Below are 25107 nucleotides of genomic sequence, written 5' to 3'. Positions count from 1 at the left end.
TAGACAATAGCCTCCTGTTTGGTTTCATTAATTTTGAGGGCGGGTGGGAAAAAAGGACCGGATCGATGGCGTATGCAACCAATTGCAAGCAAATCCTAGGCCAGAATTCACCAACCGGTAGTTGCAAAAAATGGTGGGTGGGGCTTATACTTCGCCTGTTCCACCCAAGTGCGACATCCTAGCCCTCCCAAGAGGCGGAGACTCCCCACAGTTCCGCCCACGCCATCGCCGCTGCTGGCGCGGCCCGCCACTCGGAGAGGGGCGGGAGCGTGGGGGTGGTGGGAGATAGGGTGGAGAGGAAGAAAAGAGGGTGTCTCCCAGTGCTGTGACCTGGGTGGGGTCCTGCTGGTAATAGGAAGCCAAACGGGAAGGAAAACGAACGAGCAGAGTGCTGCTTCTTCCCGCATTATTTTAAGTAAGCTTTGCGAGAAGCTACTTTTCAGCATTTCTATTTTTCCCCCCTTCCTCCTGCTGCGGGGTGAGGAGCTGTACTGGCTATCCCACGCGACTCTGCTCCGCTGTTGCTGTAGATTATTATTGTCGTCTTGCAAAACCCTTTCCTTCCTTCCAGCCAGTCCTTGCGTAGACTGTAACCTAATGGTGCCACGTTAACAGGATTAGAGCTTTCTAATCGGAGCTTTCGCCGAAGGGGCTGAACCCGGCCAGTACGTTTGTTTGACACTTCCCCGCCCTCTGGCCCCACCTCTCTTCCGTCCCCTCCTACCCACCGCCCCGTGCTCCCAGGTCCGAGCAGGCTCCTTCCCTTTTTCCCCGCCCCCTACTCCGCCCTCTTCCATAGTCCATCCCCCCACCCCCCACCCCCGGCCTCCTGCTCTGGGCGGTTCTAGCCGCTCACCGCTTGAAGAAAAGCCACCCATTCGTTCCCCTTCCCTACCTCCCATCTTTTGCCCTGGAGCTGCCTTCATCGCAGTCACGCCCCTTCCTTCCGAGGAGATTTCTGACTGCCCTAGCTGGTTGTCCCTGATTTATTTCTCCATCTCCTCTCTCTTTCGCTTCATCTTGGTTCTCACTGCCTCTTTCACCCCCACCTCCAGTCTGTCTTGCCTCCTACCATCCGCTGCTCCACCGTCCGGCACGGTATCCTGCCTGTCCACCGCCACCAAGGAGAACCCGTACAGAGCAGCGAGGAGGGGAGCAGCCGGGAGTTGGGGCTTCCCCCCCTGCTCATCCCTGGCCTTTGGCCGGGGAGCGAAGCCACTTGAACGAGAGTCGTCACTTTGTCTTCGTTGCCTTCAGGGGTAGGAGACTCGTGGTTAATTTTTGTGGGGAACTGGGGCAGGATCCATGGTGGCATGAACTTGATCGTGCCCTCAGTGTGAGTCGATCTACGAGCGTGTGGGGATACCCATGTTTTATACTTTGCAGATGGCCATGAGTTTTCCGAGATGTGCAGCAAGTTAAATCGGTTAAAAATGGGTGCCCCTTTCCTGTCCTATGGAGATAGATGCTAGTGGGTACCACAACTTGATGGTACTTTTACTTTCTTGCTTCCTGGGGTTCTTGTATGAAGGTAGTTCTCTAGGTTATGAAGCACAAAAAAATTAAAAACCTGAGAGAACTTGAAATCTACATTTAGCTCAGCAGGGAAGTCCGTGCTTATCTCTGATTGCTAGATGCATTCCTCCTAAATGCTTGGGGCTGGGGTGGGGGCTCACACTCCCATCCCCTGGGGGCTGTGAATTCTTGAAGTCTTAAAGTCTGGGAGTAATCTACAACAATAACACTCTGTGTGTGTGTGTGTGTGTGTGTGTGTTGGTGAGGAAGAGGTTGCCTCTTATCTGCCTTATATGTTAATGACTAGTTTTGTGAGATGGTGCAGGTGTGTTCAGGGTCCCAAGCCTGGGTGACTGTATGTTGGTGCTTCAAAAGCAACATGGACTTGTCCATATATGAAAATGAAGAGAAGGGAAAGTGGCAGTCTTTGTAGACTCTGAGCAATTCCTGGTAAATTACCACTAATAATACAATAATAATTTGCAGTAAGGGATGAAACACAATCAAATGAGAGAGGACAGGGAAAGTTTATGAGAAACAGCATTTCTAATCTGTAGCATGTATTTTAGAAAGAATTTGCTGACACCTTGGAGTGTCTAATTTATTCTTCTACCCTCTTCCTTCCACCCCACCACAAAGAGTGGAAGTTGGGAGGCATTTTAAAACTTTTTTGAATATAACCCTCTTCTCCCATTCGGAGAGGAAGATAATCACCATAATCTTCAATAATGGAGGGCTAAGGTTATTTCAGTCTTCTTGAACTAGGCTTGTGAATACTACTTTCTCAAGCCAGCCTTTCTGAAGCCACCTCAGACCTTTCAGCACCCTCACTTAGCAGCTAAGAATAATTTGAGATGCCATTTTGCATGAGGGATAAATCTTCACCCATCTTTTACCTATCTCCAATTGGGCAAGCATGGTAGACTTACAAGAATGGTGGTGTTCAAAGACTTGTTACCAAGATGTCTACAACCCCTTTGCTTATTTGGGAACAAATTATTGACTTATATCTTAAAATAATTGCATTGGTTGGTTTTAATGGAGGAAAGGAAAGCAGGAAGGGAGAGAAGGAACCTTACAGGGTGACAATTTTAAAGGCTATCATGTTTCAGATCAGCTGAGAGGGATAAGTTGGACAGACCAAACCACATTTTATAACTGGCCTGGGACATTTTAATAGCCAGGTGGTTGTAGAGTAGTTGCATCTATTTTCAGATGATAACTCAGGTTCCAGCTATTCTGTATGGGTTTATGCCATATCATTTACAGACTGTCTGTGGCCCTACATCATACTTCATTTTAAGATACTTCTTTCTTTGAAAAAGTCTGGGTCTCTAAAATTGAAAGTGCTTTTCCTAACTTCATACTCTAGATATGAAGTAAATGTTTGAGCATACTTGTATGTAGAGTTTTTATGTGAAAGTTGTGGCTCTGTCTACTTATTTAAAAGTTTTTAGAAGGGAATTTTCAAAATCATATTCAGTACTCTTTTGAATTTGGAAATTGAAATCTCATTTCTGGTTTATGAAATAGGATTTATTAGACTGATGCACAACCAAGGAATTTTGTGGAGTTACTTTATCTGAAGTTTTGTAAAGAACGAATCAAAGTCTTTCTAGAATGCCTTAAGAACAATCTATTCAGAAAGCAGAGGGATGGATACTATGACCTTGAGCTCCCATTGAGTGCCAGAATTCTAAGTAGGTACATCTGCTTCTGCGCCTCTCCTAAGAGCTCTCCCAGGGCCTGTGCCTTGTTTAAAAGGGTGTCTTTGTAATGAAGCAGTCCTTCACCATCCCCCTTTCTTCCTTTGATCCAGCTTTTTAATGTGTTTTTTTCCATTTGGAGACAAGAAGAGTTTCTCACACTCTTCTACTTCCCTCTTAAGGTTTCTTTTTTCTTTCTCCCAAATCCTCAGGATGGTTAGAAGCTCTTTTGTTGTCGGGGTGGGGGTGTTTACCAATGAGGAGGAATAGAGGATATATATATATCTCCTCTATTGGATATATATATTTCCTCTTTGGAAATGCCTATGGCCAGGTAGCCTCCTCCATGGAGGTTGAACATTTGGAATGCATGAGAACAGCCTATTTTTAGGGACGGTCTGGAAGACATTGTCCTTTTCACCCATTAAGCCCAGTTTAAAACCACTGAAAATGGCGGAGAGAGGTATGTGTGTCCATGGCCGAGCTTTTTAGGATAGTAAATTGGTAAATGTTACCAAATCTCCTATTATATCACCTTTTATCCCCATGGATTCAGTGGGTTTGAAGATATGCTTGACAAGTTAATTAGCTTGGGACTAAACCAACTTGTTTAGAAATTGTGCTCCATTGATTTCCTGTTCTCAGGAATTGTTGTTGGTTTACTACTATGAGATGATGTCTTCAGTCTTGCTTGCTTCTTCATTCTTTGCTGCCTTTTGTAGACTTGGGTCTAAATTCTAGGCTCCTACCCCCAAGTCAAAGGTTAGACTTTCATCTCAGGAATGAAGAGCGCATTAAGCAGACTGTCCATACTGCATTACTCTGCTTCATGGTGGGTTTTGGAACCCTTTTAAACCAGAGAAAGGAGGAAAGTTACTCTTGTCCACTCACAACACACAAAATCTGGTCTTAAAATATGGAAAATAGGAGGTCATTTGCTTTATAAAATAATCACTACAGGTTTCTTTGAAAGTACTAGCTTTCCTATTTAGTGCCTTTGAGCTATTACTTGATATATAAAAATTCACTATAACTGAGCCTTTTCAGAAACATATTTATTGCAGAACAGAAGACATTAGAATTTTGTTTTAATGATTTTGTTTGAGTAAAGTGAGGTTATTAATTGTCCTTTGAAACATTTTTGTTGCATGGGATGGAATTAATTGTCTGAATCATTTTGGCCTCTAATAATGCTGGCCACATTTAGTCCTAGGCTACAACCACTTGTAGAAGGGAGCTAGTATGACTTTCTGGAAATAAATCAGATTTCACAGATTTTGGTAACTGTAATAATGGGATGGTCTGCACCATATATGTGCAATATTTTAATTTCTGTTATTGTATTTGAATAACCCAAGGACACAGAAAATTGCTTTAGGTAAATAACAGCAACTTGAATCTAAGAAGCTACTCAGTTTACCACCCTTGGCAAATTTCTTCCTCTGTAAATTGTGAGGGTTAGGCAGGGTAGTTTTGAGAACCACTTCTCAGAAATTTATGGTTCTCTTCCTAGGCCTCGGTTTCTGGTGTGAATATGAATGATTCCTACTAGAATGGGGTGCAACAGTTGTAAAAAATACAATCATGTAGTCATCTGGATATTTTTAAAAGTCTGGAATGATAAAATTAAAAAGCTAAGATCCTGCCCAAAACTTTGTCTAGAATCCCATCATCCTAACAAATCACCTGCTTTCATTTTTTTTTTTTAGTTCCTTTCAGTCCTTGTTTCTGAACTTATGTGAATTTTACACAGAGTCATAGAAATGTCCACTGTTGCTTTTAAATAGGTGCCCACCTAAGACTTATCTTTGTAAACCTGTGTGGAGGCATGAAGTCAGAATCTGACTGAATTTACATAAAGAATCACATATGTTTGTTTCTCAAATGCCAGGAAAGACTAGGTATGATCATGCAGCTATCAGGGCTATTAATTATACTTTCTTGACCTCCTGTCACCCCTCCATCATTTTTTTTAAGCAAAAAGCAAATGAGGGTTCAGTTTGCTTTGTCTAAATCTTTAGCAATGATCCTCAAATCACTGTAGCATGATATCCCACCAAGAGGGTACACATTTGTGTAGACTATGAAATCTCCCAAATGAGAAAAGCAAAGCGAGAAAGCACACAGATTTTACAGCTTTGAAAGTAATACATTTAAATTGCACAAAAAAGTAGTAAGGAAACTAAGGATTTTAGACAATTAAATAGACATGTAGGTGTAGTAAGATAACACACTTTAATGGGTTCTTTGTTTGAGACCTTCACCATATAGTGAAAGTTCAGCTACAGGGTCCTTTAATTTTCCTTTGATAATAAAGTTATACATATGATCTTCAATTTTTGATGAACTCATTTTTGGAAACCAGTGGCTCATCTACATTGGATTAAACTTCTTTAATTAGAGTAGGAAGATGAAGTATGGATTTTTAGTACTTAGTACCAAGTCCAGTACAGAACTTTTTTATGATGCGTGTTCATGGGGAAATGCAGATGGATATATTTGCCAATATCTCCTAAGATAATTTTTGAAAATCTACTTTTTGGTAGATTTTCAACTCTATCTACTGCCCTCCGCACTTTTAAAGTCACTTTCACTATTACCCTTACTTCATGAAATATCATTAGACTGTGTGACTTGAAGCTAGCATCTGGTTTCTCTGTCCAACCCTGTCTGACTTTCCATGTGAGCCAGGCTAAATGAATTAGCTACTCTGAGCTTCAGTTACCCTTCTGGGAAGCAAGGATATTAATACTTCACAGAGGTGTTCAGGCTTCATACTGGGCACAAGCTTTGAGGTTGTCGGAAGAAAGGCGTTTGCATGATGGTAGAGCATGTTTATTATAGGGTCCTGAGCAGGTGTTGACTTTTAATAAGATTTGCTCTCTTACAGTGTCCTTTGCTTCATTGCCTTATTGACTATAATTGGTTGTACCATTATTTGTATTATTGACTCTCTTGGTTCTTAAAATAATTAAACATTTCATTTTATGTGGTAAGTTGAAGTTCTAGTAAGAAGACTCTAACATCTCCCAAGGTGATGAAAAATAGCTTAAAAAGAGACATTAGTTGGAATGGCCATAAAGTTTAATGAGTTCTTCAAAGTTCTTCCAGAAGATTAAAAAGAGTAAAGCAAATTTCTGTATGTCTATCTGCATGTGAGTGTGTGTGTTTTAAAGGAGGAAGTTTTGAGTAGTATTTGCTTGTGACACATACTGATGATAGCCAGTAACTGAAACCCAGCCATTGTAGTGTTTTATGCACAGCTGGCTTTTATTAATAATGGAATATTTATGCTTGCTGTACAATTCGTGGCTCATTTCCATGTGTATGTCAGGACTTAAATACCCCCCAAAGCAACATTAAGATAACATTAAATATAAATGTGGCCAAGCTGGAAAGGGTGTGTTTTGGGGGGTCTCTTTTATTCTTATTGGTGTTGCTTCAGATCACAATAACTGCCCCCCAAGTTTAGGCAATGATACCAATCTTTTTTTTTCTTTGTATAACTCATAGCAACCTTTATATTTTGATCCTTTTGATATGGACAAATGATCTCCCCTCCCTTCATAATGCAGATTAAACTGATGTATGTGTTTTTTAAGAGCACGTTTTCCCTGCACATGCTTCTCATTATCCGAGAGGCCTGGACTCAATCAGTAAAGGAGCAGAGAAACCACATAATTGAAAGGAGAATGACGGTTGTGCATACTTGGAATATTTGTGGGAAGGGGATTGCTGACATCAGAAAATTCAGTGGCCTGAGTGTTAACAGCATTGAAAAGAAATAAGCTTTCTGTGTTTCTGTGCATTGAGAATTATTTTTAAGGGAATAAAAAATATGGGCCAGGTTTGACATCCTTTTGTGAAGTTGCCCTGGAAACTTTAATGAAGGTTATTATAGAATAGTTCAATTAAAACCTTCCCTATTAGGAAGCTAATTAGTACATTATTTAATCATTTGGGTTGTTTTTAAGAGGCATGTGTTTGTATTGAATAAATAACATTTTTTCATGTGATAGGAAACTGAGATAAAAGTCACAGGTAGGGAAAATTATTTAAATTGCCTATATTGAAGAAATCTAATTTTCTCTTTATTACATTATTGCAGTTCAGATTTTTGTTTCACTCTGTTTATATACTGTGATCACATTTCAGTTTAGTAGCCAGGTTTACTTTCTTGATCGTGGACTATAAACCAAAGCTTATTAATTTGAATTTCCCGTATGAATTGGAGAAATATGACAAATAACAATAAACCATTTTATTAAGGTAACATTTGTTTTTTTTTATTCTACAGTTAGTTTGTGTTTGCTCTGTGTGTGTGTGTTTGGGAGAGGCAAATTTGTTTAAAGCAAACAATTTTGGGGGCTAAGAAAATTATAATGACTACCCCTTCACCCCCAAGAACCTTTTATCTGCCTTGGGCTCTCAGTTAGGTTTCCATTAGGTCAATGTGATGACTTTTCTGACACGGTGCTTTTTGTGACTAGGCCAGTAGTTATCCCTTGGTAGCCTGAAGGAGAGTGATGGGAACTGGAGCACAGGATTCCTGGCATGTTATTTCTTCTGTACTCCACCTTTTTAAAGTGAATGAATGCTTGCTCCTGAGGTTTCAGGGCCATTTGAAATAGAATAAGTGCTCAGTAGCTAAATATGTAATGTGGGTATGCTGCGATGCTCACTTCCCCCCAAAATAGTAGGGGTCAGTCATTCTGTACATATATTCCCTGACACCATATACCTGCAGCATATGTCTGCACTAGAGTTTCGGAGAGTGGTTAATTTGGACGGGTTATATTACTTGTAGTTTAACTGATTTTACTCTAGTCTTTTCTGGGAATGCAGGGTCTAGATTTAGTTTTGTTTGCAATGGCAGCTCAGTCAAGACAAGTTCTTAGGGCTTGCAAGTCAGGGTGAGGAGGAGGGGCTGACTTTGGGGAGTGACTAAGGCCTTTTGGTATGAAGATATGAAAGGTTGTCTCCTGTCCCTGCACCTGCTTGATACGACACCTGTAGTCAGCACCTGAGCCCCACTCAGCCACAAAAACCGGACTGAAGGCAGGTGGGGCTCCCTTCTAAAGGGGTACAGCAAAACAAGGAGCTCCCAATTATGTTAGAGGAACACCACTGCAAATTATATTCAACAGTTCCAGTGTTGATAAGGGGAAATTTTCTTCTAGGTGCAGTCCACTAACTTGTTCATGGTACTGTTGGAGCCCGGAGCAAATCTGTTTTACTAACGAATTTGTCTAGTGAACTGTCTTCTTAAATAGTGGAGAGTCAGTTCTGTAGAGGTTTGTGTCTAATAAGCCAGCACAGGGCAGGAAGTCACAGGACCTGGATTCTTATCCTGGCCCCACCAGTGAAACCTTGGTAAAATTAGTTATCATTAGCTATCTGCCCTGGACTTAAGCTTTGGCAGTTATAAAAGGGAATTAATCACATCTGCCTTTATTTCCTCACAGAGCTGCTGTGAAGGACAAATAAGATAAAAGAAGTGAAAGAGATTTTGTCTTAGAAGAAAGACTGAGAAAGTAAAGGTAACGGTATTATTGTTATTGCTAATCTATGTCTTTCATTCCTTTTCTACTCTTCTTTTGACTCTAGCAAAGTCTTTGGTAAGTTGTTATTTACTCAGTATGCAATTATTAAGCATATTTTATGTACCAATTAAAGTTTTGGGTGTTAGGAATGACACCAAGTAAAAACTTGCACTCAGCCCATGCTTTCTAAAATCTTGTAGTCTAGCAACTTCATTTCCAGCTCAACCTATTACAGTGATTTCTGCCTGGGTACTTAGAAGCTTAAAGGACAAGAATTAACTTCTTTTTCCTTTCTGTATTCCAACTGGGGACTTTAATTCCTGGAGCAGTGTATTCCAAGGTCTAGATAGAAGGTATAAGGGGAAGAGGTGCAAGGGGAGAGCCATGGGTAAATAAAGGAATTTTTCTCTCACTCTCACATTTGCCAAGTACCTAATATGTGCTCACTTATTTTCAGGGTCCCAACCTAGATTCATCTTTGGTTCCATTCTGCTCCTGCTCTATGTGGTCCAGCCCACTCTTTGACCTTGGTTGTTATTCATATGCTAATCACTCTCCAAAATATATCTCAACCTATCTTTGATGCCTCCCTTTCCATGTTGCCCAACATCACGTTGGTTATCAGATTACATATCTCTTACTCAGCTCATAGGTCTTTTCCTCTGCGAAGCTTTGCTTAGATGGCTCAGAGTTTTTGCAGGGTCTCTGTGTTGCTAGAGCACTCTGCTCATACCTCTGATTTCCTGTGGGATCCTGCCCCACTGCTTGACTGGGAGCTCCTTGAGGGCTGGACTCTGTGTTATTTCTCTTTTTAAATCCACCCTAGGACCTGTACAGTGTCTGGCTATAGTTAAGTGCTTGATAAATGTTTGTAGAAAATAAGGTATGGTAAGTGCTGTAATAGAGATGTGTATAAAGTCTGGTAGAAACACTGAGGGGAGAGAATTAGTTTTCCATATTGAGTGAAGTTGGGGACAGGGGGATGATGGAGGACGACTAGGGAAAAACCTTAAAAGGAGAAGGTGGAAAGCACTATCCTATTCTGAGAATTCCCACTAAACAGCTTGGAAAAGAAATGGCCTGTTGTGTCTGCTCTTTCTAAGGAATCTCTGGCCTGTTTCCTCCCCTGCCTTAGGACTAGATGACTTTTATGGTTGAGTGTGCAAATAAACCTCTGTCTATAACACATTGGCCACTTAAGACAGGTGCCACTTAGCCATATAATATTAAATTGGGCTGACCTTAAATGTGCCTCCTTAACTGTGGCTGAAAACAGAGGTATACAGGCTCATTGGTTATGTATGCTTAGTTCTATATAGCACATTGTTCTTTAAAATATATTGAATATTGGTATCTGAAAACTAACCAATTTAATCAATTTAATTCTGAGAATTTAGCAGGTTGGGTCAATAGAACTGAATGAATGTCTTCAAACTGACTGTCAGATCATTCATTCCAAGGGCGAAAAGGAAACCTGAGATAAGCCATTACAGGCCATGAACCTGTTCTCACCCACCTGATGCTTTTACTGATTAGCTTCTTGGCTGGGCGGCAATTTGGGACAAGTGCGTGCAAGCTGGATTCACAATGGAGCCCACATTCCCTCTGCCATTTTGAAAGCCACTGGGATACTACACTGCTCTTGGCTCCTTTCCTTCCCAGGAGTCCTGCTTTGCTGTGGTGGAAAAATGGGAGCAGGATAACTTTTCATTAAGTGAAGGAAAGATTTCATGGGACTTTCATATTATGCTAGTTTTGCTATTTTAGTGGTTTGTCTAAAAAAAAATTGATGCTCCTTGACTCATTAATTTTACTTTTGGGATTTTATCATTAGGAAACAATCCAAAATATTGAAAAAGACTAAATCACAAAGATGTTTTTGTAACATTATTTAGATTAGAACAAAATTAAAAGCAATTTAAATGTCTGAATAATTGGAAAATGGGTAAGTGAATCTTGACACACTCATTTCAGGAACCATTACACAGTCATTGCAATGTTTGTTATGAAGTTCATGCCCCAACATGGAGAAGGTGCTTACAATAAAGTGAAATATAAGATCCAAAGTTATATGTACATTCATATTTCATTGCTTTGCAAAAACACAAACACACATAAAAAAAAGCTAAAGGAAATATTCTACATTAACAATGTTTGGGTTTAGTTGTTATGACCGAGTGATTTTTCTTTGTTATAAGTATTTGCATATTGTGCTTATATTACTTATACAATAAGGTAAAAATTAAAGTGGGTAGTATGCCATTGAAGATAGGATATTGGTAAAGCAGACAGCTTCTAGGCATATTCTGAATCTTTTCTCAGTTTATGCTCAATCTGATTTCATGGACTGCTTATACTCTTTCTGGGGCAAGAAGAAATGGCATGTGGCAGCTTGTTCTATTTATTCCAGCCTTGGAATTGATGTGTGTAGAGTGAGGTAGAGGGCTAGTGGCAATAGTATTTTTCTGGTTACCCAGTATTTTTCTGCTCATGTACATTTTAGGGTTAATCAATTTTGTTGACTTTTAACATGTTAACTTAATTGCTTTATAATACAGAAAAGTAAAACTGGGACCAAATTGAGCACACTTTTGAGTTGCCATCTCAGAAACAGATAAGTGACACTGATCCTCAATAAGATTTGGAAATGCCAAGGCCTTACTGTGGTTCTTAAAATAAATTTCTAACCTAATCTAGATTGAGGTAGAGATAAGAGCAAAGAGATGGGGCTGACCCAAAGCTTTTTCTTAAGGTAGTGTTAGACTTAAGTAAGAATAAGGACCAAGTTCTTATGATATTGGGAAGACCTAGAACAGGGGCCTGGAAACATTGATCAGTGGAGGTCCCTGTTACTCTCTGACCTATCTGCATATCTTCATCTAGAGAGGAGAGACTGTGTAAGGCCCTTCTGCCGTACTTCTTACTGAACATATCCCTCTTACCTGTCTGGATTTCCCCTGCTGCCATTATCATTTTACTTCCAATTGAATTGAAAAATTGATGGTATCATTAAGCCAGGTTCATAGTCTCTTAAAACTAGAGTCAATTCAATTTAATAAATATTTATTAAGCACCTTCTATGTGTAAGCTAATATGCTATATAATAAACAGGGTCTGGCAGAAGTAAGGCTTGCTTGAGTGTGGTTGGTAGAGTATGTGAATCTGTCACACAAGATGGACAGCAATTTGAAAATTTCACCTAAAGTGTCATAGGATGTGCTTGAGTATGCTATTGTTTGTTACAGAACTACATGCTTATGATTTTGTAATAAAATTTTTGTAATAAAAAAGGGGCATTATTTGTGCCAGACCTTGTATTTTAGTGGAAGTACTATTCTCCTAGGAATAATAAAACCTGTATTCTAGCCCTAGCTCCGACTGCTTTTAAGCTCTGGCATCTTCATTTATAAAAAGAGGGGGTCGCACCACTGGATGGTCTCCCAAAAGTCTTTCTTGTTTGAACATCCACTGACTTAAGAACCTCTGAATACAGGCTGAGTTACAAATAACGGTTTTACAAAAGCAACCTTACTTTATAAAACTGCTGCAGCCCTCTAGAAAAAAAGCCACATTGAAATAATAAAATCAATAGCTAACTTTTATTGAGCCTTTACTATGTACCAAGCTCTGTGTTTACACTTTACAGGGATCACCTGACTTCAGCTTTATAAAAACCTTATGAGATATGAGCACCATTATCCCTATTTTGCAGATGGTGAAATTTGAGGCTTGAGGATATCAAGAGACACGTATGACAGCTGTTAGTAAGCCATGATCCAGGATTTCAACTTGGACAGGGTAACTCTGGGCCCAGGCTCTTAACCCAGGCTCTGCCTGCCCATTCATTACCCATTGAAAGTTTAGGGATAACCTGCAAATGGACCATTGTTTCTTACCTCTCCGAGGAAGTGAATTAGGATCTTGAGTTGCAAGACTGTTGGGATAGCTGTTCCCTAGGATACTTCAGGCCACAATATGGACCGACCTCAGAGAACATGAGAGAATTCAGTGGGCTGTTTTGCCTCTCTTTTTGTGTGGGAGGTTGTGTGTGTGTGTGTGTGTGTGTGTGTGTGTGTGTGTTATGCCCAAATACATACATGCAGATACAGGGAAAACTTTGAACTGGCTTCTTTCCATTTAGCTGGATGTAAACTTGTTTGAACAAGTTGACCAAGATTTAGCAGAGAAATAGATTTCCTAGATTTAGATTGTTCATCCTCGTTGGTGGAGTGGGATGGGGGCAGAATAGGAGGAGATAGAAGGGGTAGACAGAAGGTCTTATAAGCATATTTCAACGTTTATTTGAAGGGTGGGAATTTGGTCTTCCCTGGCCACCTTGTAATGTTGATTTTCTGGGACTTGGCTTGGAAAACTTTGGGCTCTCACTAATGTGTTTTGGCTCAATCTCCCAGGTATACTGGAAGAGGCCAATGAATGCAAATGGAGTGAGAATTTAGTTTGGCGTGGCTGCCCTGTTATTATTACAGAAGTATTGAATATATAGACTCAAAATGCATTTTTAAAGAGAAAACCATGGATATCCTCTCTTCCTCTATCAAATATCCTCAGAAATAGTGTGTCCAGGAGAAACAGGGTTATTTTATTGATTGAAGATAATGTCAGACCCCTAGCAATGGTGTGATTAAAGTTGTGGACAGATTAAAGGTTGCAGAGTTCATACTACTTTAGTTCTTGCACATGAGAACAGGAATATTTTCCTTTCATTTCTCTAATAAATAAATGGGGTAGTGTCTTCCTTTTTATGTTACTCTTAACATATAGGTTAACATAAGCTCTTTAAGAAAAAAACATCAGCAAAATGGAGAGAAATCAAAGCCTTTTTTCCTTAGGCTGAGTTCTTTTCCTCTTTTAAACAGAAACAAAAAAGGCCAGGGGGCAGGGTAATGGGGAGGGACAAACTGTGTCTGACTGACATAAAATTATTTGGGTTTTCAAAAGGATATGGAAGAGAGAGGATAAAATTAGGGGAAGAGAGTAAGACTTTGGACAAATAAAGTTTTCTTGGTGAGGAGCTAGGCATCAGGAGCAAGCCCATCAAGATTGGCATGAAGAATCTAAATAGTACTGGCAAAGAATTATATGGTAGTTTTTATCCAGGGGTTCTAGTTTAAAAGACTTGGGCTGTTTTCTGCATGTTGCAGTTGAAAAAAAAGACAACTGTTTTGTTCAGAATTGGACAACAGAAGCACAGTGGTTATTTACCATAGCTGTGTCAACAGTCCAGCTTTGATTGCAATTACAAGTTCCTCTCTTTGAAATTAAGGAAGACACCCCCAAATAACTGCCTTGCAGATTGGAGACAGTTTTGCTTTTGATTGTGATTACACATTGGGCTGAAACAAGGTGGAAAGACAAATTTCTATGTTTGCTCACTCTGTATCTGTTCACTTTATTTTTGGCAATGTTGCAAGGAAATGATGTTAAATTAATCACTGTATGGTTTTGTGGATTTTTTTAAAATTTGGATGTTTTGGACATGCTCTCAAAATACAGAGATGCATGTGTGCTTCATTTGCATTGCCTTGCTCCACAAATGGTGTCTCTGGTGCAGATTAAAGTCTTTCTTTTAAATGATAAGAGTGAGTCACGGATAAGCCAGGACAGAAAATCAGTATGTGGATCATGTGCACACCACCTAAACACAAATGCCTGTTTGATAAACATTTTGGTGGGACCTGCAGGCCTTTTCTGAGGGACAAAACAGTATTTAGAAATGAGAACTGTCTCAAATCCATATCTGGTCAGTGTTTGCAGCTAATCTCTATAGTGTGAGTCCAGTCTTTTCCTTTTGCAGAGATACTGGGACTGTGGAAGTGCTGAGAAAGCAAGTAGGGGCATCCTCTCGAAGGACAAGGGTTGCTACGCATTGAGAAGGGCAGTTGACTTTGCTACTCCAGTAAGAATAAATGGGCCATTGATCAGATTGTAAGCTCTGGGAGGGCAGGAACTATATGTTATGTTTCTTTTGTATTCCTCACTGAGTTTAGCGTGAGGCTGGCATATGTCTGGAATAGCCGGTATGCAATAGACACTTAATGACTTGGTTAAAAAGGAGTTTGGGTTTGCTTTTCTGCCCATCTGAGGCTGTAGCAGTTGAATCAGAAGTTCCACTGAGCGTTTATCTTTGACCAAAAACCTACCTTTTGGTGACTGCCTTTCCTTCTAGGATGTGGGGCAGTAAGCCTCATTCTCCTTTCCTACCACTGAATGCAGTTTAAAGGTTGCACCCTAAAGGTGACGGTGGTTGTGGCTTCTGTCATCACCCATCAATCCAATTCAGAAATGAAGCAGCAGCTTCTTGTGGCTGTGAGGCTAGATAGAGCAATCTTTCTAGTCTCAGACCTGCACATTTCCACCTCCTGGAGACTGGCCAATCTCCTGAACACACTGCTGGATAGTGAGGTTCCTTTTTGTCCTGGTGGAAATGGACCCTGCCACTCATATAAAAGACAAGCACGTGGGAAGACAAGTTATTCCCTTGGAAGGACTGATTTGTTTAACTGTTGGCCATTGGTGGCAAAATGGAAACGACGTTTTTATTTCTCCTCCCTCCCCTTCCTGAACATTTCAGAGTGACCACTGGTTGGACTTTGGCGGCGCTTAACGTGAACCTGAGTGTTAGGGGAGAGGTAATCTGCTGTTGCGGTTTCTGGAGCTGCTCATAAGCAAGAATTCCCTATCCTGATCAAGGCTTTACGCCTAAAAGAAAGCAGAAATAGGTATGGACCATTGGTGTATGTGTGTGTGTGCCTGTAGGTGTGTTCAAGCCTGTATGCATGCAGGGTGGGGTGAGTGTGGAATGGGAGGGGGTGGTGTATTTACTTCAGGGTCTGGGGCAGCTCAATGTCTGGATTTTCCTACCTTGCAGGAGGGGTTTATAGGTGATTTTTGTGTAACCATACATACTCCTGTTTCCATTGTTTGAGAAAAGAAAAGTGGTTTGGTAGTCATCTTTCTAGTTTTCAGACATCAAAAGAGAGATATATGTTATACTTGTCAGCCTATCAGAAAATCCCAATCTGGTAGTTTAAATACAGGAGTTCGAATGGGTCACTGGGAAGGAGGAAAAGAGAACTTGAGTGCAGGTTGTTGAGGCCCTTGGTGTACACTTCCCCCAAAATTGGATTAATGAGACTTAAAAGGGGCCTTTGGAAGGTTAACTGTGGGGTCAAACTACTCTATCCAATAATTGGAAACTAGGTAGCAGTAATTATGTAACAAGTTTGAAAGGAGAGCAGATGACTTCTCTCCATCTACCATATACATCTTCCTGGTCACTCACTCCCTGTAACATTAAAAGAAAGGGGTTCATATTTCCAGAGAGACTGGAGGCTATTTAATATAGAAACCAGGGGCTTGGAACCAAAATTCCAGAGTTCTCATCTGGGAACCTGAAGGTGGGTTAGGTTGACCTTTATTGTAACTTTTTGTGTGACATCATGTCCATTATCCAACACTACTTAAGATCCTTAGAGTGAAAGTTTCATTATTGAACAGTAATGTGAAATTGCAGTATATAATGCAAGAGACAGATTGTGTCCAAAGACTTTTTGACCTTGTAATGAGTTTGTGGGTACTACTATACCGTACAGAGGGAGAGAGAGACAGAGTGAGAGGTCACCTTTAGTGATCTTCAGGTGTGGGGACAAAAGACAATAAAGAAGGAATCAATTGTTTGGGTTATCCTGTAAAACTATGGCATGCTTAGAATTTGAATCTTGAGTTGTCTTACTACTGATATGTTTCACTCGATCCACATTACTTCCTTAAGAAAAATTAGTGGTAAGGAAAGGATATTATAATTGTACCCTTTCTAAAAGGATGACCTTCTTATATTTCAATTTCTAAATGCTGTCAGAGTCGCAGTTAAAATGAAAGAGGGTTTTCTCTCTAACCTCATCCTACCCAACAACAACATCCCAAAGACAATTCCAGGATGGCTGAAAGAGAAACTTTGTCAATAACGATTGTTGCAAGCCCTTCCCTTACTAAGCCAAGGAGTATCCAAAATGAGCAATACAAAAAAGATTTCTCTGTGTGTGTGTGTGTGTGTTTCAGAGGTTTATGAGATCAGAAGATTATTTTCATCAAGCAGGGGTCATTTCTATCTGGTGCAAGCCAAGCTCTCTTCACTTTTTATTTATATTACTTATCATTTGTCATTTTATAACTTCCTTTCCATGTTGAACTGCTTTACAGATCCTGTCTATGAGGTAACTTCTCTTTACTGTCCTGCTCTCACTGCCACAGCCATAAGAGTTGGATTTTTTACTTATATAGAATACAGAGAGATAAACCTTTTAAGTAAGGACCTAGGGAATTTGTTCTCTCTGATTTGTCTACTTGACTGCTCCAGGCTTTCCCAGTCCTCTCAGGAGTTAAGTCAAGATTGAACATTCAATCCATGCTAACAGTGAAAGAGGAAACAAAGCTGCCTATACCTCCAAGTTCCTTATCATATCAATGCTAGAGTCAAGAGTCACAAATAATTAATCTATTAATTCTAGATTCGATTCTCTGTATCTACAATGGAATCCTCACCCCAAATACCTATTTTCTTCCCCTTTAGAGGAATGATTTATACATCAACTGGGTGTTAAGCTTCCTGTTTCCCCTTCCTAGGTCAAGGGCAGCCCAGGTGCCCAATTTCTCTCTCTCTTCACAAGGCACCACCAGCAATAGAGATGAGAAATTCTGAAGAACAGCCAAGTGGAGGAACCACAGTGTTGCAGCGTCTGCTACAAGAGCAGCTTCGCTATGGCAATCCTAGTGAGAATCGCAACCTGCTTGCCATACACCAGCAAGCCACAGGGAATGGCCCTCCTTTCTCCAGTGGTAGTGGGAATCCAGGTCCTCAGAATGATGTGTTGAGTTCCCAGGATCACCACCAGCTTGTGGCACATCCTGCTAGACAAGAACCCCAGGGGCAGGAAATCCAGTCAGAAAACATTATCATGGAGAAGCAGCTTTCCCCTCGGATGCAAAATAATGAAGAACTCCCAACCTATGAAGAAGCCAAAGTCCAGTCCCAGTACTTTCGTGGCCAACAGCATGCCAGTGTTGGAGCTGCTTTTTATGTCACTGGAGTCACCAACCAGAAGATGAGGACTGAGGGACGCCCGTCAGTTCAGCGGCTTCATCCTGGGAAGATGCACCAAGATGAAGGACTCAGAGACCTTAAGCAAGGACATGTCCGCTCTTTGAGTGAACGACTAATGCAGATGTCTCTGGCCACCAGTGGAGTTAAGGCCCATCCACCTGTCACCAGCGCTCCCCTTTCCCCACCACAACCCAATGATATCTACAAGAGTCCCACAAGTTCCAGTGATTTCTACAAGGCTCAAGGGCTGCCTCCAAGCCAGCATAGCCTGAAGGGCATGGAACACCGAGGCCCCCCACCAGAGTATCCCTTCAAGGGCATGCCACCCCAGTCTGTAGTGTGCAAGCCCCAAGAGCCAGGGCACTTCTATAGCGAGCATCGTTTGAACCAGCCAGGGAGAACAGAGGGGCAACTGATGAGGTATCAGCATCCCCCTGAGTATGGAGCAGCCAGGTAAGAGAGTTCCCTTTCTATAATTTTCTGACCTCCTCCCCAACCAGCTTCTGCTGTGTGTTAGGAATCTTAAGGGAAGGGATGGGCAGGGGTTTGGGATAACAGACTCTGCAATGCATGGCTGGTCCCTGACTTAATAAATTTACTGCCAACCTGAATTTCTATCCGTAATTAGCACTACATTAACATTTCCTGAACTTTATAGGTTGAGTATGGCCTCAACTGCCTAGTGGATGATTTCAGCAGCTGTTTGCTGTTCCATCTCTTAGGATATTGAAAGAAGGGACAATGTTCCGTCTTGTAAGTTATTAAGCCCTTCCTTTAGGAGCAGAAGCAAATATCCTGAGCTTTAATTTGTCTGGAATATCCTGTCACTTCTACTTATTTGCCTCAGCAAAGCTCTCATCACATATTTTTTGTGAACACATCTTTCTGCAGAATTACTGTGATTCTTTTAAGCACTAAACAAGCACCCAGATGTTACTGTGGGGAAACTATACATGTGTAGGTTCAGAATGTAACTTGTCTTGTACTTCCTTTTAGTTTATGAAGTCTCAGAAACTAAAAGGATTGTTTCATCTTTCTTTTGTAGGGACTTTGTTAGTTGCCTATTATGTTTTTAGATACCTAATTTAAATTTACATCATATTATATAGAAATTTTGGTCGAATGCTCAAATATAGAAGGCAAAATACACCCATGACTTCTGTACCACTTGCTGTTAGTTCAGGGGTATTATACTGTTCCATATATTTATTTCTTCTTAAATATAGGAGTGGGCAGAAGTAGGCTTATAGTTGTGTGTGGGAAAGATGGAGTTTGTTCTGATATTATTGTTTATTAATTATTGTATTATTTATTTGTATTACAACTGTAAACCTACTTTTGCCTACCTGTGTATACTTCTGATTTATTTAAGGGCCAACTGTATCAACCAGACCTTAGATTCCATTATTTTAATTGTTCCTATTGTTACTATTGGGACCATGTCTGTGATTGGTAGTATATTAGTATATGGGAAAGAGGGATGGTTTCAACCATGGACAACAAAGATGGAAGTCATGTGGTATTCCTGCCCTGTTACCATTGGTGATTATGGGTGGCCATGAGATTTGAAGTGCCTGGACCTAGGGTGGCCTTTTCCATAAGGGACTCCTAGACTAGACTTGTTATCTCTTGGATGTCTCTTTGCCTCCTGTCTCCTTCTCATTCCTTTGGGGAAAAGCCTCTTGGCTTGAAGTTCTTCACAGGGTGACTCAGGAGACAAGGCAGTCACGGGGGTGGAGTAGAGGTCAGGTAAGAGCATGCCTCTGCATTTCCTGGTATTTCATCATTTTCTCCTTCCAGATCCAATTTTTTAGCTACAGGCAATTCACTTTGGGCTCCACCCCTAGCTTTTCCAGTTTAGGATATTTTTTTCCTTAAGTCAGGTTCATTTCCTAACCCTTTTTCAACCTTCTCTGTGCAGCTTTAAAGAGAAGGAGCCTAAGTTCTGATAACAGTGTCTTGGAACAGGAAATGGGGTAATGGACAGGGTGACTCCAGTTTAAATGAGAGCAAGAACCCAGTTCCCATCTGCCCAATGAAACGGAAGACCCAGGGAGGGGTTGGTCAATTGGATTGCTTAGCTTAGTGGAAACCCGTCCAAGCCAGCAAAATGTCAGTGAAGCTGGGGTTTTTGTTTTGTTCTTCCCATTAGTATGGAAGAGTCTGTGGAACTCCCTACCTACTGTATGTGGATGGGCTGATGGCTGTTGCCTTGTGGGAGGGGAGTGTGCTGTCTGGGGAGTGGAGCAGAATCCAAAGCCCCACTCAGCACATGGCCCCCCTTACCAGGAAAGCTATTTTCAGAACTCATTCACCAGTATAGTTCATGATCTGAAATGGCTCCCAGAGTGTTTAAAGCTAGATGGAAAAGTCTTTTGATCTGCCTAAATAAATAATAAGGAACCCAAAAAGGGATATTTTTTTCCTTCCCATACTGATTAAACCACCAGAGAAATTTAGCTGCATCTATTTTACAGGAAGATATTGTATTTTCTCTTCCCTCTTACATTATTTGTGGCTCTATTTTTCTATCCCAAAACTCAGTAGAGCCCATGCTGATTACTCTCTTTTGAGCAGTATTTTGATACACAGCTTTGATCTAAAGGTTTTTCTACTTCTCTGTGGGAGAGGAACAGGGTGCTTGATAGGCTTGATGAATATTCAAATTTAAAACATGCTCTGTGTGAAGTTTGGGTCTACATCAGACAAATTCAGGCAATAAAATATTTGCAGGGCATGGGATGAGGGAGTGGCACCTATTGACAAATGACTGGTACGGGGACATAGTTGAATTGCATTCCAGAAGTGTACACTTTTAAGTGGTGATACATTTGTGCTCCTTATTTCCTTTAACAGTTTGTGAATACCTTTCCAAGTAACTGCTGCCAGCAACAAATAATTAGAAAACTAAATTCTTAGTTCTGTTTTTAATATTTTTAATTTTGATATTTTAAATATTTTTTATTGTTATTCAATTACAGTTGTAGGACTTTTCTCCCCATCCCTCCACCCCACCCCAGCTGAACCCACCTCCATCCCCCACCTCCACCCTCCCCCTTGATTTTGTCCGTGTGTCCTTTATAGTAGCACGTGTAATCCCCTCTCCTCACTGTCCCCTCCCCACCCCCACCGACCATTGTTAGATTGTTCTTAACTTCAATGTCTCTGCTTATATTTTGTTTGCTTTTTTCTTCTGTTGATTACGTTCCAGTTAAAGGTGAGATCATATGGTATTTGTCCCTCACTGCCTGGCTTATTTCACTTAGCATAATGCTCTCCAGTTCCATCCAAGCTGTTCCAAAGGGTATAAGCTCCTTCTTTCTCTCTGCTGCATAGAATGCCATTGTGTAAATATACCATAGTTTTTGGATCCACTCATTTGCAGATGGGCACTTAGGTTGCTTCCAGTACTTGGCTATTGTAAATTGTGCTGCTATGAACATTGGGGTGCATAGATTCTTTTGGATTGGTGTTTCAGGGTACTTAGGGTATAGTCCCAGCAGCAGAATTGCTGGGTCAAAGGGTAGTTCCATTTTTAGTTTTCTGAGGAAATTCCATACTGTTTTCCACAGTGGCCTCACCAGTCTGCATTCCCACCAACAATATACTAGGGTTCCCTTTTCTCCGCATCTTCTCCAACATTTGTTTGTGGATTTGTTTATGTTGGCCACTCTGCCTGGTGTGAGATGGTACCTCATTGTGGTTTTCATTTGCGTCTTTGTGATGGCTAGTGATGCTGAGCATCTTTTCATATGTCTCTGGGCCCTCTGTATGTCTTCCTTGGAGAAGTGTCTGTTCAAGTCCTTTGCCCATTTTAATTGGGTTGTTTGTCTTCCTGGCATGCAGTTGAGTGAGTTCTTCATGTATTTTGGAGATCAGGCCCTTGTCTGAGGTGTTATTGGAAAACATGTTTCCCCATACTGTTGGTTCTCTTTCCTTTATGTCCCTTGCTTTAGGGGATGTGTCTGTGAGGATGTTGCTGCGTGGAATGTCTGAGATTTTCCTGCCAATGTTTTCCTCTAGGACTTTTATGGTGCTGCGACTTATATTTAAGTCTTTTACCCACTTTGAGTTTATTTTTGTGTGTGGGGTAAGTTGGTGATCGAGTTTCATTTTTTTCCACGTAGCTGTCCAGATCTCCCAACACCATCTGTTGAAGAGGCTGTTTTTGCTCCATTTTATGCTCCTCCCTCCTTTGTCAAATATTAATTGACCGTATAGACTTGAGTTTATTTCTGGGCTCTCTGTTCTGATCCATTGGTCTATGTGCTTGTTTTTATGCCAGTACCAGGCTGTTTTGATTACAGTGGCCTTGTAATAGAGTTTGATATCAGGTATTGTGATCCCTCCTGCTTTGTTCTTCTTTCTCAATATTGCTGCAGCTATTTGGGGTGGTTTATGGTTCCATCTGAATTTCTGAAAAGTTTGTTCCATATCTGTGAAATGTGACATGGGTACTCTAATAGGGATTGCATTGAATCTATACATTGCTTTGGGTAGTATGGCCATTTTGATGATGTTAATTCTTCTAATCCATGAACATGGTAAATGCTTCCATTTGTTTGTGTCTTCCTTAATTTCTTTCTTCAGTGTTGTGCAGTTTTCTGAGGACAGCTCTTCTACCACCTTGGTTAGGTTTATTCCTAGGTACTTTATTTTTCTTGTTGCTATATCAAATGGGATTTTTTTCCCTGATTTCTGTTTCTGAAGTTTCGTTGTTTGTATACAGGAATGGCTTTGATTTCTGAGTATTGACTTTGTATCCAGCTGTTTTGCCAAATTCATTTACTAGGTCTAGTAGTTTTTTGGTGGAGTCTATGGGATTTTCTATGTACACTATCATGTCATCTGCTAACAGTGACAGTTTCATTTGCTCCTTTCCAATTTGGATGCCTTTTATTCCTTTTTTTGTCTGATTGCTGTGGCTAGGACTTCCAATAGTATGTTGAATAGGAGTGGTGAGAGAGGGCATCCTTGTCTTGTTCCTTATCTTAGTGGGAAAGCTCTAAGTTTTTGTCCATTGAGTGTGATGTTGGCTGTAGGTCTCTCATATATGGCCTTTATTGTGTTGAGGAATGCTCCCTTTATTCCCACTTTGCTGAGTGTTTTTATCAGAAATGGGTGCTGTATCTTATTAATTGCTTTTTCAGTATCTACTGATATGATCATGTGATTTTTGTCTTTGCTGTTGTTGATGTGATGTATTATGTTTATTGATTTGCGAATATTATACCATCCTTGCATCCCTGGGATGAATCCCACTTGGTCATGGTGTGTGATCTTTCCATGTACTGCTGGATGCGGTTTGCCAATATTTTGTTGAGAATTTTAGCGTCTATGTTCATCAGCGATATTAGTCTGAAGTTTTCTTTCTTCGTTGTGTCTTTATCTGGTTTTGGGATTAGAATGATGCTGGCTTCATAAACAGAGTTTGGGCCATCAGTTTGGATTTTTTCAAATAGTGTGTGAAGGACAGGTATTAGCTCTTCCTTAAATGCTTTGTAGAATTCTCCTGTGAAACCATCTGGTCCAGGGCTTTTGTGTTTTGGGAGTTTTTTGATACTGCTTCAATTTTGTATGCTGTTATTGGTTTTTTCAGGTTTTCTGCTTCTTCTTCATTCAGTTTTGGAATATTATATTTTTCTAGAAATGTGTCCATTTCACCTAGGTTTTCAAATTTCTTGGCATACAGATCTTCATAGTAATTTCTTACAATCCTTTGTATTACTGTGGTATCTGTTGTAATCTCTCCTCTTTTATTTCTAATTGTGTTTATTTTGATCCTCTCTCTTTTTGTCTTGATGAGCCTATTTAAAGGCTTGTCGATTTTGTTTATCTTTTCAAAGAACCAGCTCCTGGATTCATTGATCCTTAGAATTGTGCTTTTAGTCTCTATGTCATTTAACTCTGCTCTGATCTGGGTTATTTCCGTCCTTCTACTTGCTCTGGGCTGTCTTTGTTGTTGTCCCTCACGTTCTTGTGGGTGTAGGGTTATGTTGTTTACTCGAAATGTTTCTATCTTTTTAAGGTAGGCCTGTATTGCTATGAACTTCCCTCTCAGGACTGCCTTTGCTGTGTCCCATAGGTTTTGCGTTCTTGTGAGTTCATTTTCATTTGTTTCCAGAAAGTTTTTGATTTCTTCCCTAATCTGTTCTTGACCCATTCATTGTTTAATAGCATGCTATTCAGTTTCCATGATGTTGAGTGTTTTGGGGTTTTTTCCATTGGGGTTGGTTTCTACTTTCAGTCCCATGTGGTTAGAGAAAATGCTTGATACGATTTCACTTTTCTTGAATTTGTTGAGGCTTACATTGTGTCCTATGATGTGGTCTATCTTTGAACGTGTTCCATGTACACCTGAAAAGAATGTGTATTTTGCTTCTTTGGGATGAAAAGCTCTCTATGTATCAGGTAGGTCCATTTCATCTAGGTTATTGTTAAGTGACACAATATCCTTCTTGATATTTTGTTTGGAAGACCTATCCATTCTTTTTCATTGGGGTGTTCAATTTCCCTGGTATAATTGTGTTGCTGCCAATATGTTTCTTGAAGTCCTCCAAGATTTTCTTTATGTATTTGAGTGCTCCTATGCTGAGTGCATATATATTTACTATGCTTTTGTCTTCTTGGTAGATTCTTCTTTGAGTATTATGAAGTGACCTTTTGGGTCTCTCTTTATGGCCCTTCTTTTGAAGTCCATTTTGTCTGATATGAGTATTGCTACCCCTGCTTTTTTTTCATGTCCGTTTGTTTGGAAAATTTGTTTATAGCCTGTCACGTTCAGTCTGTTTAGGTCTTTTGTCCTGAGATGGGTCTCTTGTAGGCAGCATATGTGTGGGTCATGTTTTCTTATCCATTCAGCTATTCTATGTCTTTTGATTGGAGCATTTAATCCATTTACGTTTAAGGTTATTATCGACAGATAGTTATTGATTGACATTTTTTCCTACCTGTGTTCCTCTCTCTTTCTCTTTTCCTTCCTTTCCTTAAAGCCGTCCCTTTAGCATCTCTTGCAGAGCTGGTTTATTGGAGGTGTATCCTTTTAGACTTCTTTTGTCTGGGAAACTCTTTATTTGGCCTTCTATGTTGATTGAGAGCCTTGCTGGGTAAATTATTCTTGGTTGCAGGCCTCTGGTTCTCATTACTTGGAATATTTTTTGCCATTCTCTTCTGGCTTGGAGCATTTCCATTGAGAAGTCAGTTGCTAACCTTATTGGGGCTC

General features: G+C 40.4%; 1 protein-coding gene across 4 annotated transcripts in view; it reads left to right on the top strand.

The window, feature by feature from the left end:
- Positions 1-301: 301 nt before the first annotated feature.
- AMOT (angiomotin) overlaps positions 302-25107 on the top strand; it is a 72884-nt gene continuing 48078 nt past the window's right edge. The window contains exons 1-5 of one of the 4 annotated variants that reach the window (XM_045198657.2): positions 302-415; positions 1056-1259; positions 8687-8761; positions 15357-15504; positions 17408-18338. In XM_045198657.2, the coding sequence (XP_045054592.2) occupies positions 17470-18338 (869 nt within the window). In that variant the 5' untranslated portion in view covers positions 302-415; positions 1056-1259; positions 8687-8761; positions 15357-15504; positions 17408-17469. Of the gene's footprint in view, positions 416-860; positions 1260-8686; positions 8762-15356; positions 15505-17407; positions 18339-25107 lie in introns of those variants that run through there. The other 3 variants (XM_071220247.1, XM_045198658.2, XM_024564413.3) reach the window with 3 other exon arrangements.

The sequence above is a fragment of the Desmodus rotundus genome, chromosome X (assembly GCF_022682495.2).
Source record: "Desmodus rotundus isolate HL8 chromosome X, HLdesRot8A.1, whole genome shotgun sequence".
Classification (NCBI taxonomy): domain Eukaryota; kingdom Metazoa; phylum Chordata; class Mammalia; order Chiroptera; family Phyllostomidae; genus Desmodus; species Desmodus rotundus.
This window is presented reverse-complemented; position numbering and strand designations above follow the sequence as displayed.